The following is an 18,557-nucleotide window of genomic DNA, read 5'->3' as shown; positions in this document are numbered from 1 at the left end:
GAAACAGCAATGAAGTAGAATACATGTTTTACGAAAGACCATTTAGTCATATACAATTATAAAAAGTAAAAAAATGTAGTATTCGTATGTTTAGAGCTTACTTACTTGATAAGTTCTACTGTCTCAGCATACATGGGGAAAGGAGATTTGGCTTCTTGAGAATTTCGTTCCAAAGCATTACCACACTCGATGAAAGATACAACAGCATCAAGGTAATACACTGCTTTTTCAAATCTGTCTGACTACAAATGACAAAACAGGAAGGGGTCAGTACATAGACCATAGGAATAATCCAAAATAAGGATGTAAAAAAATTATTCAAGATTTTATAAATAGGAGCAGAGTACAAAAGCAAGTGCTAATGCTAAACCTATATAAAATATCGGTTAGAGCAGCAAAAATATTGTGCTTAGTTTTCGGTACCCTACTTTAGGAAGGAAGGCGAAGCCGTAGAAAAGTTGGAGAGGAGCTTTACTAAGATGCATCAGGGGTGAAAGGCTTTGGTTTTGAGAAGAGACTACAAAAACTGGGGCTCCTTTCATTAGAACAGCAAAGATAAAGAGGAGGTATGAAAGAAATGTTCAAAACTCAAGGATTTTGATGAGGTGCAGGGGGAAAATCTATCTCCACTGGAAGAGTAACTAAAGATTAACAATTTAAGGTTTACATCAAAAGGGAATGTCCTGCCAGAAACAGTGATGGAAGCAGCATCTATAACAGCTTTCAAAAGGGAAGTGGATAAATATTTGAAAAAGATAAATTTTAAAGCCCACAAGGAAAAAAGTCAGAGGAGTGAGATTATACAGATAACTCAGAGCCAGGAGACCTCCTTCTATGATTCTGTAAGATCAACAAAAAGTAACACATAAAAGGAAACAGTTCAGATACTTGTAACTCGTACTTAGAGGAAACAAAGTAAAACACAGCTGTTTGACCCAAATAAATGGAGCACTTAAGACACTATAACTTTGAAATTGACATTAATGTAAATGGATAATTATTTCTTTTTGGCCAATATAAGTGACTGCTCGCATTAACATGGATGTTTTAAGTAATGGGGGCTATACAAGATATTCTCTAATCACTTGTTTCTAAAGATATCTATGTTAAATAGTTAACCCATTGCCAAATATCACCACTCAACAGAATATTTTAGTAATTCTACCAGGTGTAAAATATGCCTTCCCAGAATGAATTTTGAACAATTAAATGCCCTTGTGATAAACAGCAAATATGGCTATTTATGGTAATTTGTAGAGATTCAATTACAAGCTCAGTATTCCAGCCAAACAAGATAAGTCTTTATCAGCATTCAACTGCAGCTGCTTGACTATACTCTTTATTCCAATCATAGGGGCTGCTTTACTGACATTCCAATTCTGAACAGCAGCTTTTTTTGGTGGAGGAGAATGGTGTAAACGGAACAAGAAGCCTACCGATCACACCTGAAATTATGTTTACATATGAAGGAGTATGGTCAACAACAAAACATTCCCATGGGTGAGTTGAGTTGATTTCGTGAGCAAAATGCGAGGCGGTAACTGCAGTTCAGGAGTGGAATATAGTCTTCGGTACAATATGCAACCTCACATTTAAGAAAATAGTAATTTTCTTACTAGCAGCTTTAACATTTAATAGGTGAAGTAAGTTGCCACTCACTATTGTAATAAAGGTTGATAAATTAGACTTTCCTGATGCAAGCCCTAAACCGAGATTCACAAACTTGGCCCCAAATTACATTTACCTCTGACATGCTGTAAAGCACCAATACCAAACACTCAACTATGGTGTTTTTTTGTTCAATGGAACAAAGAGTTACATCCAAAGGAACTAGCTTTAATATATTTTTTTAAAAAGGCACTATGGCACAAAGTTAATTTGCAGTTATGAAAAAGTCAGTCGTATGGATCAGACACAAGTTGTTATGCAACCCATTTCTAAATATATTGTATCCAATGCACATCCCCCTTAAACCTCAACCATTCCAAAGATAATTTTTACCCAATTCAAAGCACATTTTAATCATTTTCAATATCCTTTTCACCTCAGAACTAGCCTATATACCATTGCTCAATCTTTAGCAACAGCATGAGTACTAGGAAACTGAACTCATACAATGACTCAAGTCTATCCAACTCAGTATTTGGACTCCAAAACTGTAACAAGTAATATGGCAGTTGTTTCATCTTTAAATAAGGAGACTAAAATGTCACTGGAAGAAAACTAATTTACTCTAATCTGCTCACCAGACATCGTTTTGTTATTGAACTAAAAAGGATAAGCATCATTGTGAAGTACTCACCAGTGCATCTGCATTGTGCTTAAGCTTTTTTGCTTCCTGAAGGTAATGATCTGCTGAATGCAACCTAAAAGATTGAAAAAGTCAAAACTAATTTTTGATATTTAGTTCTCTCCAGTTCAAAATTGCAAGATAGTAACATCTTTGCTTCACTAACCATAAATCACAGCCATGCTAAGCACACTCAAATCTTGCAAGTTTTACTCAACACATTTTTTGTTGTTGCTTAGAATTAATAGAATAACATTTGGTTAAAATTCTATTTTGAAAACACTTACAAATTCAAATGGCAGAAAATATTGAACAGTCTGAAGTCTCAAGCTTCAAGTATTGTTTGGATATTAGTTAAAATAGAACCAAGTTATACAATTACTATATTTTGGAATCTGTTATGCACAAAGACAGATAAGTTATTTTCATGAGAATACAAAATTCTCTCTTCCATTTTCATCTTTGTCCTTTCAATTTCTTTGGCCTTGCACCCAGGGGAGGATGTCGACAGGGTTCTGCCAAATTTGCTTTGTGCTGGCTGCCAGGAGGTGCTTGACAGCAACTCAGTAACAGCTTGTTTCATAGATAAAGAAAATTGATTATTCACATGGCAAAACACTCAGCCAATCAGTGGTATTGCTGCTGTCATTACAATTCTCCAAAATGAAGAAAAGATAAGTTGGGCTAATTGCATCAATTTTTTCACCAACGCCTGCTTGGTAATACTGAAAGCTAAGCTCCACAATTATCACTGATATTTGATCGTTGCATAATAATCAACATTGCCTAGCATAGTTAAGAGTGATGGAACCAGACCACTCAGCCCATTGAATCTGTGCCTACTCTTACATAAAACAATCAAAAATTAATCCCGTTCCCCTGTTCCACAAAGCCTGAATCTTCCTCTTCAATATTTATCTGCCTTTCCCCATAAAAAAATGCAATTGTGACTACTTAAAACTGTTGCTATTTCCGTTGAGAATATCAGTACTGGTGGAATACAGTAAATGGTGGAATGCAGTAAGTGTCGGATAAGTGCATGATGCACTGCGAAAGAGTCTCTCCATCCTAGATCTGAGGAAGACAAATTGGAATATTTTCGTCTTGGTAAGAAACTATGAGCAGTGGAGGAGCAAAGCGATTTAGGTGTCCATGTATTCAAATAATTTAACGGAGTGACTACATAGAAGCATACTGTGCATTAATCTGGAACCAGAAGCATGTTGTTTCTGTTTGTTTTTTTTTTTAAAAAACAAGCTCGCTCGCTCCCTCACTGGCATTTTTTCCAAGGAGCCCGCTCCTTCCCCGGCATTTTTTTCCCCCCAGAGCCCGCTCCTTCCCTGGCATTTTTCCCCAGAGCCCGCTCCTTCCCCGGCAGAACATAAGAAATAGTACAGGATTAGGCCATTCGGCCCCTTGAGCATGCTCCACCATTCAATATCATGGCTGATCATCTACCTCAATTCCACTTTCCTGCAGTATCGCCATATCCCTTAATATCCAAAAATCTTAGATATCTGACTTGAATATACTCAACGACTGAGCATCCACAGCCCTCTGTGGTAGAGAATTCCAAAGATTCACCATCCTGAGCGAAGAAATTTTTCGTCATCAGTCCTAAATGGCCATCCCCTTATTCTGAGACTGTGACCCCTGGTTCTAGACTCCCCAATCAGGGGAAACATCCTCCCTGCATCTACCCTGTCAAGCCATGTAAGAAAATGCCCTGGGCATTTTCCCCCCGAGCCCGCTCCCTCCCCGGCAGTTTAATTTTTTTTGTTAATGAGCCTGCTCTAGAAGCGTGCACGAGCAGAATGCTTCCACGAAGCTTCCGGTTCGTTGGCACCAGTCACGGTCATAAATAAAAGCCAGTGCACAGATACCAAAAGGCTAAAGGAACTTGGCCTTTGTCTCAAGGGGGCGGAAATGATGCTTCAGTTGCACATAGCCATGGTCAGACCACAGCTCAAGTACTTTGTTCAGTTTTGGACACCGAACCTCAGGAATGATATACTGACATTGAAAGGGGTACAGCACAGGTTCACCAGAATTATAGCAGGCTTAACGGGTTAAATTATGAGGACTGCATAAACTTGGCTTGTATTCCCAGAAGCGTAGACAATTGCGGAGTGATCGAGTAGAGCTATTTAAAATGATTAAGGATTAAGGATTAAGGATTTGACAGGGTAGATGCAGATAATCTATCTCCTCTAATGGAGGAAGCCATAAAAAGGGGTCATAATCTTATTAGAGCTAGGTGATTCAGGAGTTAAATCAGGAAGTACGTTTTCCACACAAAGGGTAGTGCAAATCTGGAACTCTTACTCTCCCAAACGAGATTCTAATTTTTTTGGACTGAGATCGACAGATTTCTGTTCAGTATGGGTATCATGTGATATGGATCAAATGCACAATGCATGCTGGGTCAATTGAAATCTTTAAGACTGAGATCAACAGATTTTTGTTAGGTAAAGATATTAAGGGATATGAAGCAAAGGTGTGTAAACAGAGTTAAGAGACAGATCAGCCATGATCTAATTGAATGGCGGAACAGGCTCAAGGGGCTCAATGGCCTACTCCTGTTCCTCATCATCATCAGGCATCCCTCGAAATGAGGATGACTTGCTTCCACACCAAAAAAGGATGAGTTCACAGGTGTTTCAATGTAGGATCTAATATTCCAGATCCTGAACTATATCCTGAAGGGTGGAAGATGCCTGTGTGTGGATTTTTTTTAATGTGTAGTGGCCGTTGCATACCAGCCACCATACGGGCTTGACAGAGCTAGGTCTTGGTCCAGTGGCAAGGGTTATCCAAGACGACTGGAGACCTGCTCTGCTGCATGGACCTAATGTGCACACACATCGCTGTGTGGGCTGGCCTGTACTGCCCCTGGGCCTCGAACCCACGTCTCGCCTGGGCCCCGATCACAGTGAGAGAGACAGTTCCTTCTCCCTGCAGTTTCCATTTGCTCTTGTAAACTTATTCCTATTTGTTTTCTAGGTTTTAATAAAATGAAAAACTGCAATGTTTTATTTAAAGCATTATTCCAAATACATATGTCCATTTATTATTGATGTTGGGCACAACCATTTTATATATTAATTCATGCTCGCTCTGCCTGGGACACTCTTACTTCAAAAAAGATTCAGCATCCTATAACCCTACTGAACACAGGATGAATTCCAATAAAATTGCAAGCAATTTAACATTTTAGCAACTCAACTTTTGGTAATTGCACTGAAAAGCTGAGATACTAAAATAAGATATGGAGACCAGTTCCATACAGCTGATAATAAAATATTCTGAATGTCTGAGCATATATGCTGTTCTATTTTCTGCAACTTTGTGAAATAAAAGTTATGATACAACAGTAATGAGAGTTGTAATTAAGTCAAAATATGCAACCCATGAAAAACAGTTCTTATGAAATGCCACTGCTCAACAGCACAGCCAATTATAAAGTATATATAATGTACACAAAACCAATTGATTGTGGAATGCAGAATATGGATTTACTAAAACCTAGTTGTTTTAATTTGAGGGTATACTCTTTCCAATTTCCTCACTTGACTTTGCAAGGATTTTTTAAAAATTGAGATGAAGGACTTGGTGCAAGCAACACTAAAGTTGAAAACATTAAATGAGGCGAGGTAAATCAGGACATAATAATATACTAACGCCAAGCTTGGATTTTAAATGCTGAAAGATTGTAGTAGGAAGGGAAAGACTAATGAAGATAACATTTTCTACAGTTTGGGCATCTTGTAAAAGAATGAGTCAAGTAAGAGATTGTGCAATGAATCTAAATTAAAAGAATAAATGTCGATACACTCAGTCAGTAAACCTATTGATATAGATGGACAGAAAGAGAAACAATTACAGGTAACAGTTCATTACACAGAACTCAATTACAATGCCAAACCTGAACTCTTACTGACTAAATTAGTATTATTTTACAAAAAAAACTGATCATTTTTTAAATTTATAAATCTGGTCTTTTCCAATAGTGATGCACAATATTTAAATTTAGATAAGTGGATTATCAGAGAGATGACTATTATACTTACCGATCATCAAAGCTGAGTTTGGGCCTTCTTGACTTCGAACCATCTCCTGATGGTGTTGATGACTGTAAAGGGTTCAAGGAGCTAACTGGGTTTTTTTCTTGTGACTATGAACAAAACAAAATCAAGTAAACTGTGCACTTCAATGTACATCACTACAACAGTCTGACCTCAGCATGAACACCCAACCAACAGTGGTCCTATTGAACAGCTGGATATGTAGAATTTCAGCAGCAACTGATCTTTCTGCAAAATGATCAAGATAGGCACTAAATCTTATTTTTCTGCCAGTTACCACAACAAACCTTTTACCTGTTGTCACTACAAATTATGATTCCACATTAGTTATTTGACAGACATCCATCATCAATGTGGTGGAAGGACATATATGCAGGATAACAATGTGCTAGCCATTTTGATGATCTAGATGTTCAAATCCAATGCCAAATGACTGACTTGTCACTAACTGTTTAATCCAGACTCGCTCATAGGGGTTTTGACAGGAATATGCTCCAAGATGCTGACTTGTCATCCAGCTGTTGAGTGACAGGTTTGTGTAGGTCTGAGTCCCTACTCCTTATGCTAGAAATTTACCTCACAGCTTAGTCCTGGATATCACACATGGGCTGAAGGATACCTTTTTGTTAAAGAACTAAGAGCTCCAAACCACAGAGGACCATTTTCAACCAATGTTTTCTAATGCAATAAGCTTCATCTGAAATGCGATTTTACTATTACTGATGAGGAAGCATCTTTTGCTTTTGTCATGATAGATGCAGTTCTTCAGGACCAAGTTTGAGATGGTACCCCTCAGAATTCCCAGATACCTGATCGTCAAGTTAGTATTGCAGCATACACTGCACCTGCTCCACTGCAAAGCTTTGTTTGGTAATCAGTGTTTTGTTTAAATAAATTAATATTTACACAAAATGCATCAGAACAATTGCAATATCTCTATATTTAAGTGTGTCAATATCATATTTCTGTTGAATGCAATTTTTGCTTTCCCAAAGGCTGTAGATAAATGCGCTACCTGATGTTATCCCTGCATAGTTAGCCTCAAATTTAAAATAACATTGTTTTCTGGATGCAGCAAGGCTGCATTTTATTGCCCATCCCTAGTTGCCATGAGAAGATGCTGGTGGACCTTCTCCTTGAATTGCTGTATTCCCTGTAGCAATTGTGCTGCATAAAAGCATTAGGTACAGAACTTCAGGATATTGAATCAGCAATAATGAAGGAATGATGATAATGGTGTTCCCGTAACATTGCTGCTCTCGTCTTTCTTGATAAGAAGTTGCAGAGGAGAGAGTTGCTGTTGAAATAACCTTAGTTTGCTGCAGTGCATCCTGCAGTCACATTCCATCAGTAGTAGAGGGGGTAACTACCAAGTGCATTGGCAGGGGCACCGATCAAGCAATCTGTTCTGGATGTGCGGAGCTTCTGCAGTGTTGTTGTTGCACCCATGCAGGTGGGTATTCCACATTCTGACTTAAGCCTTGTGGAAAGACTTTGAGGGGTCAGGAGGTGAGCCACTTGACAGAGTATCAGCATCTGCTCTGCTTCTGTCGCCAGTGTTGATATGCTTGGTCCAGTTCAACTTGTGGTCATTGGTGGCCCTCAAGATGTTGATCGCGGAGGACTAGCCAATAGTGTAAATATTATGGAGGTCCAAGTCAGTCATAAGAATTAGGGAATATGAGTAGGCCATCTAGCCCCTCGAGCCTGCTCCGCCATTCAACAAGATCATGGCTGATCTGGCCGTGGACTCAGCTCTACTTACCCGCCCGCTCCCCGTAACCCTTAATTCCCTTATTGGTTAAAAATCTATCTATCTGTGACTTGAATACATTCAATGAGCTAGCCTCAACTGCTTCCTTGGGCAGAGAATTCCACAGATTCACAACCCTCGGAGAAGAAATTCCTTCTCAACTCGGTTTTAAATTGGCTCCCCCATATTTTGAAGCTGTGCCCCCTAGTTCTAGTCTCCCCGACCAGTGGAAACAACCTCTCTGCCTCTATCTTGTCTATCCCTTTCATTATTTTAAATGTTTCTATAAGATCACCCCTCATCCTTCTGAACTCCAACGAGTAAAGACCCAGTCTACTCAATCTATCATCATAAGGTAACCCCCTCATCTCCGGAATCAGCCTAGTGAATCATCTCTGTACCCCCTCCAAAGCTAGTATATCCTTCCTTAAGTAAGGTGACCAAAACTGCACGCAGTACTCCAGGTGCGGCCTCACCAATACCCTGTACAGTTGCAGAAGGACCTCCCTGTTTTTGTACTCCATCCCTCTCGCAATGAAGGCCAACATTCCATTCGCCTTCCTGATTATATGCTGCACCTGCAAACTAACTTTTGGTCCCTCTGCACCGCAGCATGTTGTAATTTCTCCCCATTCAAATAATATTCCCTTTTACTGTTTTTTTTCCCCCCCAAGGTGGATGACCTCACACTTTCTGACATTGTATTCCATCTGCCAAACCTTAGCCCATTCGCTTAACCTATCTAAATCTCTTTGCAGCCTCTGTGTCCTCTACACAACCCGCTTTCCCTCTAATCTTTGTGTCATCTGCAAATTTTGTGACACTACACTCTGTCCCCTCTTCCAGGTCATCTATGTATATTGTAAACAGTTGTGGTCCCAGCACCGATCCCTGTGGCACACCACTAACCACCGATTTCCAACCCATTTATCCCGACTCTCTGCTTTCCGTTCGCCAGGCAATTCTCTATCCATGCTAATACATTTCCTCTGACTCCGCATACCTTTATCTTCTGCAGTAACCTTTTGTGTGGCACCTTATCGAATGCCTTTTGAAAATCTAAATACACCACATCCATCGGTACACCTCTATCCACTATGCTCTTATATCCTCAAAGAATTCCAGTAAATTAGTTAAACATAATTTCCCCTTCATGAATCCATGCTGCGTCTGCTTGATTGCACTATTCCTATCTAGATGTCCCGCTATTTCTTCCTTAATGATAGTTTCAAGCATTTTCCCCACTACAGATGTTAAACTAACCGGCCTATAGTTACCTGCCTTTTGTCTGCCCCCCTTCTTTTTTTTTTTTTTTAAACAGAGGCGTTACATTAGCTGCTTTCCAATCCGCTGGTACCTCCCCAGAGTCCAGAGAATTTTAGTAGATTATAACGAATGCATCTGCTTTAACTTCCGCCATCTCTTTTAATACCCTGGGATGCATTTCATCAGGACCAGGGGACTTGTCTACCTTCAATCCCATTAGTCTGTCCAGCACTACCCCCCTAGTGATAGTGATTGTCTCAAGGTCCTCCCTTCCCACATTCCTGTGACCAGCAATTTTTGGCATGGTTTTTGTGTCTTCCACTGTGAAGACCGAAGCAAAATAATTGTTTAAGGTCTCAGCCATTTCCACATTTCCCATTATTAAATCCCCTTTCTCATCTTCTAAGGGACCAACATTTACTTTAGTCACTCTTTTCCGTTTTATATATCTGCAAAAGCTTTTACTATCCGTTTTTATGTTTTGCGCAAGTTTACCTTCGTAATCTATCTTTCCTTTCTTTATTGCTTTCTTAGTCATTCTTTGCTGTCATTTAAAATTTTCCCAATCTTCTATTTTCCCACTAACCTTGGCCACCTTATACGCATTGGTTTTTAATTTGATACTCTCCTTTATTTCCTTGGTTATCCACGGCTGGTTATCCCTTCTTTTTCACTGGAATATATTTTTGTTGAGCACTATGAAAGAGCTCCTTAAAAGTCCTCCACTGTTCCTCAATTGTGTCACCATTTAGTCTGTGTTTCCAGTCTACTTTAGCCAACTCTGCCCTCACCCCACTGTAGTCCCCTGAGAGTCATGGTTCTCACTCTCGAGTACTATCTTTGCTGGAATGTTTGCATTATGTATGACTGCCAGGTGAAAACATCTGGTTTGGTTGTGATAACTCACATCTGAATACCTGCCAAGACTTGTATGAAAAATGGCCAGTTGGTCGAAGTAGAGTATAGCTGCTAACCATATTTCAGCATGGTGTTGTACATGATTGACGACAGAAAAGTAGATTATTTTTCCTAAAGCTTTTAGAAGATTCTTTCCCGTTATATTTCTAATTCCATGAAGCCTTAAGATATGGGCTCATATTCGTGATTTCTTAGTGAGTTACCAAGCTCAGTTGTTGAGGGAATATGTGATTAAAAAAACTTAAGTTGAGACACCATTATCCTCACTTCCCATTATGCATCACTCGGTGTTAAGTCATGTGCGAGTGCCTGTGCGCTCACACATTGGCTCTCGAGGCAGGTGTGTGAGCACAGCACACAATGGACTTGACTGCTAATGCTTACCTCATTCACTATAGGTTAAACACCCTGCAGCTTCCTTGAAACATGGAAACTCACGAGGGGAAAATTTTCAGACATTTGTGAACTGCACCATACTAACACCATGGAGCAGTAATGTAATTTGCTACTTATCAATTTTGAAACTTGTAAGAACATAAATAGGAGCAAGAGTAGGCCATTCAGCCCCTTGAGCCTACTCTTCCATTCCATAAGATCAAGGCTGATCTACCTCAACTCCACTTTGCTGCACTATCCGCATATCCCTCAATTCCCTTAATATGCAAAAATCCATTGATCTCGGTCTTGAATATATTGAATGACTGAGCATCCACAGCTCTCTGGGGTAGAGAATTCCAAAGATTCACCACCCTCTGAGTGAAGAAATGGCCGACCCCTTATTCTGAGACTGTGACTCCCGGTTCTAGACTCGCCAGACATGGGAAAACATCCTCCCTGCAAATACCCCCTCAAACCCTGTAAGAATTTTAATAAAATATAGTCACTCACTTTGTTCTCCTTAGGACGTGTGGATGTTTTTTCTTCTGTTTTTTTATGCTTGGAAGATGAAGAATTGCTTTTGATGCTATTACTGCTACTACTGTTCTGCTTTGTGTTACTATTATTGCTCTTTGAGGTGGAGGTTTGATTGGCAGTTCTCCTGCGGCTTTGATGTTTGTGCTCTGTCTTCGGTGTTTTTTGTGCAGCACTTGCAGATGGAGAAGGTAGAGGCACCTTTTCTCTTTCAGCGGTTGTTTTTGAAGAGCTGTGAAAAGAGGAATGGAAACAATTTTTTTTTTCTCAAAGGTGAACTACAACATGTTCCCTACCTTGCTGTTCATAGAATGATATTAAATCTATTTTACTCCTTCAGAAAAAAATACATGCTAAATGCAGGATCCCATCCCACCAACTGTGGAGTATTACAACTCTGGAGATCACCAATGGTTGATCACCTGCCTGAATCACAGTACTCCCAAGGGCTTCCCCCATCAATTTCTCTATTCACCAGCATCTGTATTTTAATCAGAGGTGAGTTTGAAAGTGCCGTGTTCTGCCTCTATCTGCCCGCTTGACCATAAAGAAAGTCACTGGTGATACAGTAAGCAGCTGATCCCCTACAGACAACACTGTTATGCTGTCATTTATTTCAGTCTAATTTTAAACCGAGCCAGTGTGTGGAGTGAAACATTGATTGAACAGCCTTTCACAGTCAGACCAGTGGTGAAAGACACAGCACCAACTTAAAAATGCTACTGATTAAAATTAAAAGTGAGTTGAGAAACTGATTTGGGAACATTTCAGGAGTATCAGAACTCAAGATGGGTGGGAATTCCCCCCTCAGTTTTTACACCGCTGGTATTGATGATTAGCCTGCTGCATTAGATTTCAGACCAGATTATTTTAGTAGGGTGGGATCGTGATGTGACTCTCAAGTTTCCCACTGTGTAATATACTGTACATACTCGTCAATCCATGATACTTTCAAGTTATGCAGTGCAAAAACTCCAGAATACTCGTACATAAAACCTGCACTATCATGTCAGTGTGCTTCAGTGGGAAATATAATTTGAGCAATTTCCGTGATGCTACACTAACCAGGACGATGCAGATTTGTCCTTGGTGTGTGCAGTGTTCATCAATCTCATTTGTGATTGGAGCGGGACTGATGCAATGCACCTCAATATCAAAGACAAGTAGGTGGTGGTGATTGGGAAGGGGAAATTAAAAGGAAAAAAACAGAACGGTGAAAAAAAGACCGAATTCCCGCTCCTGACTGCTATTTCTAAACCCCACTGAAAATATAGGTGCAAGGCGGCAGAGTAAAGACGGGATCATGATGACTCTTGCGATCAAACACAAGTTCTAGCCTCCCACAAAGAATAGTCAGTTGGGTGAGGTAAGACACACTACGGTTGCCTCGGGATCTGTACATCACCATTAGTTGCTGCATTCAACTGGGGACAAATTAGAGAAAATTAGAAAGGAGCAAAACACTCCTAAAAAAATTGTAATGATGGAAAAGATTAATTTATGAATGTATCTAAAATAAAAGCAATACATCCATAGATAGGTTGGTAATTTGATTGCTTAATTAGAGGAATATACTCACTCTTTACTGCTGGAGGGTTTGTGGTTAGAATTAGTCCTCTCTTCTGCTTTAGGCTTCTTTTCACAACTCTCATTTTCCCCATCGTTCTGAACATACAAACAAAATAATTGCTATCAAAGTCTCTAAAATTTCCAGCAGTTGCAGCTTTAAGAGCATAAGAAATAAGAGCAATAGGCCATTTGGCCCCTCGAGTCTGCTCCATCATTCAATAAGATCATGGCTGATCTGACCTTGGCCTCAACTCCACTTTGCTACCCTATCTCTGAATATATTTAAGGTGGAGATAGACAATGACCCAAACTCAACAGCTCTCTGGGGTAGAGAATTCCAAAGATTCATAACCCTCAGAAGAAATTCTTCCTCATCTCCGTTTTAAATGGGCGACCCCTTTTTTGAAACTATGCCCACTAGTTCTAGATTTCCCCATGAGGGGAACATCCTCTCTGTATCTATCCTGTCAAGCCCCTTCAAAATCTTATATGTTTCAATAAGATCACCTCTCATTCTTCTAAACTCCAGTGAGTATAGATAGGCCCAACTTTTCTTCATAAGACAAACCTTCATCTCAGGAATCAACCTAGTGAACCTTCTCTGAACTGCCTCCAATGCAAGTATAACCCTCCTTAAATAAGGGGACCAAAACTGTACGCAGTACTCCAGGTGTAGTCTCACCAACGCCCTGTACAGTTGTAGGACTACCCTACTTTTATACTCCACCCCCCTTGCAATAAAGGCCAACATTCCATTTGCCTTCCTAATTATTTACTGTACCTGCTGCCAACTTTCTGTGTTTCATGCACAAGGACCCCATGATCCCTCCTTACTGCAGAATTTTGTAGAGTCTCTGCATTTAAATAATAATTTGCTTTTGTATTTTTCCTACCAAAGTGGATAACCTCACGTTTTCCAACATTATACTCCATCTGCCAATTTTTTGCCCACTCACTTAACCTATCTACATCCCTTTACAGATTCTGTGTGTCCTCTTCACAATTTGCTTTCCAACCTATCTTTTTATCAGCACCAAATTTGGCATTACACTTGATCCCTTCATCTATGTAATTAATATAGATTGCAATTAGTTGAGGCCCCACCAACTTGGATTCTGGAGAGGTCCCAGCAGATTGAAAAACTGCAAATGTAGCTCCCCTATTCAAGAAAGGAGGGAGACAGAAAGCAGGAAACTATAGACCAGTTAACTATAGATTTGTCATTGGGAACATGCTGGAGTCGATTATTAAGGAAGTAATAGCAGGACATTTAGAAAATCATAATACAATCAAGTAGAGTCAGCATGGTTTTATGTGGCACCCTGCTAGTTAGTTTCCCAATCTGAAAATGACCCATTTATCCCAACTCTTTGTTTTCTGTTAGTTAGCCAATCCTCTATCCATGCTAATATATTACCCTCAATCCAATGAGCTCTTATCTTGTTCAGTAACCTTTTATGTGGCACCTTATTGAATGCCTTTTGGAAATCCAAATATACTACATCTACTGGTTCCCCTTTATCCACCCCGCTCGTTATATCCTCAAAGAACTCTAGTAAATTCATCAAACATGATTTCCCTTTCATAAAACCATGCTGACTCTACTTGATTGTATTATGATTTTCTAAATGTCCTGCTACTACTTCCTTAATAATCGACTCCAGCATGTTCCCAATGACAAATCTATAGTTAACTGGTCGATAGTTTCCTGCTTTCTGTCTCCCTCCTTTCTTGAATAGGGGAGCTACATTTGCAGTTTTTCAATCTGCTGGGACCTCTCCAGAATCCAAGGAATTTTGGTAGATTACAACCAATGTATCCCACTATCTACGTAGCCACATCTTTGCAGGCCAACAGGTCCATGGGACTTGTCCGACTTTAGTACCATTAGTTTACCTAGTATGTTGCAATGATTACAGTTATGAGTAACTCCACGAACAATACACTCCAGTTGTGAGGTCATTTAATACATCATATATCTACTCAGATTCAATAACACTAACAGGACTATGAAAATATAGGGAACAAAGAGAGTTCACTTATTTCTGCTTTCAGTATTTTAATTTTAAATATTCTTAAATTTGAAATAGCTTTCATTTCAACAAATTGTTGCAAATCTGCTGCTAGTTATAGTCAGTTGCATAATCCTATTCAGACAGGAAAGGAGGTTCAAAAGAAACCCTGGAAGCAACATTGTGTGTTTTTTTATTCGTTCCGGGATGTGGGTGTCGCTGGCCAGGCAAGCATTTATTGCCCATCCCTAACTGCCCTTGAGAAGGTGGTGGTGAGCCGCCTTCTTGAACCGCTGCAGTCCTTGTGGTGAAGGTACTCTATCAGTGCTGTTTGGAAGGGAGTGCCAGGACATTGATCCAGCGACGATGAAGGAACAGCGATATATTTCCATGTCAAGATGGTGTGTAACTTGGAGGGGAACTTGCAGGTGATGGCGTTCCCATGTGCCTGCTGCCCATGCCCATAAAGGTAGAGGTCACGGGTTTTGGAGTTGTTGCTGAAGTAACCTTTGCCTGCAAGTTCCTCTCCAAGTTGCACACCATCCTGACTTGGAAATATATAGTCATTCCTTCATTGTCGCTGGGTCAAAATTCTGGAACTCCCTCCCAAACAGCACTGTAGGAGTACCTTCACCCTAAAGACTGCAGCGTTTCAAGGCGGCGGCTCACCACCACCTTCTCGAGGGTAATTAGGATGGGCAATAAATGCTGGCCTTGCCTGTGACGCCCACATCCCATGAATGATTAAAAAAATATATCTGGGATGCACAAGAGGACAGAATTGAAGGAGTGCAGCGATTGGAGGGGGGTAGGGCTGGAGGACGTTCGAGATAAGGAGGGGTGAGGCCATGGAGGGATATGAATATAAGGATGAGAATTTTAAAATCAAGCCAAGTGGAGCAGTTTATGTGGGAGCCAATGTAGCTCAGTAAGGCCACAGGTGCTGATGGGAGAACGAGGCTTGGTGTGAGTTATGACATGGGCAGCAGAGTTTACAGAGGGTGCAAGGTGGGAGGCTGGCCAGGAGAACACTGGAATCGTTGAGTCTAGGAGGTAAAAAAGGCACGGATGAGAGTTTCAGCAGATGAGCTGAGGCAGAGACGGGCGATGTTACGGAGGTGGAAGTAGACTGTCTTAGTGATAGAACAATGATGAAAGCTAATCTCAGGGTCAAATAAGATGGTAATGTTAAGAACGATTGGATTCAGCCTCAGACAGTGGTCAGGGAGAGGGAATAAGGCCGGTAGCTAGGAATGGTTCAGTTCTTCCAGTAGTTAACTGGGAGGAAATTTCTGCTCATGCAATAATGGACAAATCAGAGGCAGTGGAGTGGTCAAGAGAGGAAGTGGAGAGATAGAGCTGGGAGTTGACAACATGCATGTGGAATCCGACATCGTGTTTTAGGATGATGTCGCCGAGGGGCATCATGTAGATGAGAAATTGGAGGGGGCAAAGGATAGATCCTTGGGGAACTCCAGAAGTAACAGTGGGAGAAAACAGTGCTTTATCTGGTACTTCTGTTTATAAAAAGCTCAGCCACTGGCAATTTAGTATTAACAATGGTTAGGTATCAAAAGGCAGATACTATGTTGTTCCCAACTGAATTAAAAACAAAGATTTGGACATTTAGTAGGTATGCGGAGGAAGATTAAAAAAGTGTGCAGAAAGAAAACTACGAGACAAGAATTGAAGAGCTCACAAGAAAAAAAACCTCAAGATCAGCAGTTAAGAAAATGATGAGAAAATCTTGGTTGTCTATCCTTGAACCTTCAAATAGTGTCAAAAGTTACAGGTCAAGAATGTTATATTTTAAATAGTACTACTCTTCATTCCAAAAGTATTTCCCCCCCTGGCCAAGTTTAACTGCAGCAGTAAACTTATTCCAGGTTTCTAATTGCTGCTCTGAATCTGCTGCAAATACCCAAGTTTTCTTCATACATTGCTCAGCAAATGCAAGTTTAATAACATTTTTGATTTCCTAAAAAAATAATTGAGCGTAGAGAATTAACCCCATCTCATTTGCTTCGAGATACAGAAAGGGTACAATACTTATATTTTTTTAAGTCAAGTGCAAGCCAATACTACAGTTGAAAGAGCCTCGATTAAAGCAACTGAACTACTTGCACTCCTAAAATGGTCATTTAGTACATCTCAAATTGCCTCCTTTATTGTGAAAAAAATGAAGTGTAATATGAAGCAAGAATGCAGTTTTTCCTCTCACCTTGTGTTTTCGCTTGCCTTTGTTTGATTTTTTTTCAGTAGACTGTTTCGGAGTGTCTCGCACACGCAAAGAGATCTCTTTATCCATTTTGGGTTGCTCAGTTTCCTTACGAGGTGATTCAGGTTTCCTAGATAACAGACTTAAGTCAATTCTAACAATGAGTGAAGTAATGTTGCGATATTTGTCATCAACATCACTCAGTGGTGAAAGGAGTTCTTTCTCTTCCATAGGAGAGAAAAGCCTTTGCCTGAAAAAGCTGTCTTCCCCATCAATGGAGGATTTATGAACAGGAGTCCTATTATTCTCTGAGTACTTTGGAGTTTGAGAAGCAGGAGGGAGAGTTTCACTTTGCTCAGAATCAGAGGAAGATGAGTCCGATTCAACATACTCCTTCGATTTCCGGGATGTGTTGCTGGCACTCTTGATGTGTGTTCTTTTTTCATTAGTTTTCCTGGTTGAGGACTTGGATTCTCTCTTTGTGCTAGGCTTTCTAGAACCCTTTGTAGCAGCTTTGTGACGATTTGCAGGAATAAGAGTCGCTCTGTCAGAAGTAGGTTCACTTTCAACTTTTAGCCCTCCTCTTGGTTCCTCAGTTACAGTTGGTCTCTCTGCTTTCTTGGGTTGTTTTTTACCAACTGTCTTCCTCTGTGCATTACCATCACTTTGGCCTGGTGACTTCTGACGACCTCGAGTTTCTGACCCTTTCTGTGCATTCCTTGAATCCCTCCCAGGTGTGGCAGTGGTTACATCCTTGGATCCACCTGGATCCTCGTATGTGGCACTCTGGTCTCGGCTCTCCTTCTTGTAACTATGACTCTGTGATGATTGAATGTGACTGTCCACAGAAGAAGCTGGTGAAACTTTGTGAGAATTCACCTTGTTCAGCCAGTTGTCTAATTGCCACTTACTTGAAGGTGGTGGTTCAGGCTGGAACAGAAAAAACAACATTTTGAACTGATGTCCATAGATTTGCTCCAAACACTTGAATATGTTGTAAACAAGTGAAAGAGTCTCAAAAGGATTCTTCTGAACTCAAACACGATGTCAAGTCAATGACTAAAATCTCTTTGCTTGTGCTTTTCTTTGGACCTTTTGCCAAATACTCCCAAACATTTTTTCCATCCAATAAAGGAAACAAAGTACTACTAGGTGGAGATAATAGAAATACAGAAAAGTGGAATGCTTTCAAAGTAATTCTTACACAAAAGGAAGCCATTCATGTCCATAGGGTTAAAAGGGCACACATCAAAACAAAACCACATTGGCTAACTGGTCATGTCCAAAGACAATTTAGACTAAAGTAGAATTTTTTTTTACAAGTTTAAGGAAAACAACTCAAGAACAGGAACAGGTGTCAAATGCAGCTGAAGGCAATGGAAGATTTTATTTCGGCGGCCAAAGGTGCATTGGAGGAGAGAATAGTCGATAAGAGTGTAGGAATAGCAAGACCTTTTTCAGCTATGTTAGAAATCAGAGGGCCATTAAGTAGTATATATTGCCAATGAGGCATTCCAAAGGGCAGATTAAGGTT

At 40.2% G+C, this 18,557-nt stretch overlaps 1 protein-coding gene across 9 annotated transcripts in view; it reads right to left on the bottom strand.

Annotated features, from left to right (window-relative positions):
* Positions 1-18,557, bottom strand: part of aff4 (AF4/FMR2 family, member 4) — a 123,997-nt gene that overhangs the window by 8,546 nt on the left and 96,894 nt on the right. For all 9 annotated transcript variants that reach the window (XM_070878120.1, XM_070878114.1, XM_070878113.1 and 6 more), the window contains 6 exons: positions 17,027-17,953; positions 12,804-12,889; positions 11,201-11,456; positions 6,361-6,464; positions 2,303-2,366; positions 106-242 (listed from right to left, as the gene is read on the bottom strand). In XM_070878120.1, the coding sequence (XP_070734221.1) occupies positions 106-242; positions 2,303-2,366; positions 6,361-6,464; positions 11,201-11,456; positions 12,804-12,889; positions 17,027-17,953 (1,574 nt within the window). The remainder of the gene's footprint in view (positions 1-105; positions 243-2,302; positions 2,367-6,360; positions 6,465-11,200; positions 11,457-12,803; positions 12,890-17,026; positions 17,954-18,557) is intronic.

This window comes from Pristiophorus japonicus, chromosome 4, assembly GCF_044704955.1.
Source record: "Pristiophorus japonicus isolate sPriJap1 chromosome 4, sPriJap1.hap1, whole genome shotgun sequence".
Lineage (NCBI taxonomy): Eukaryota > Metazoa > Chordata > Chondrichthyes > Pristiophoridae > Pristiophorus > Pristiophorus japonicus.
This window is presented reverse-complemented; position numbering and strand designations above follow the sequence as displayed.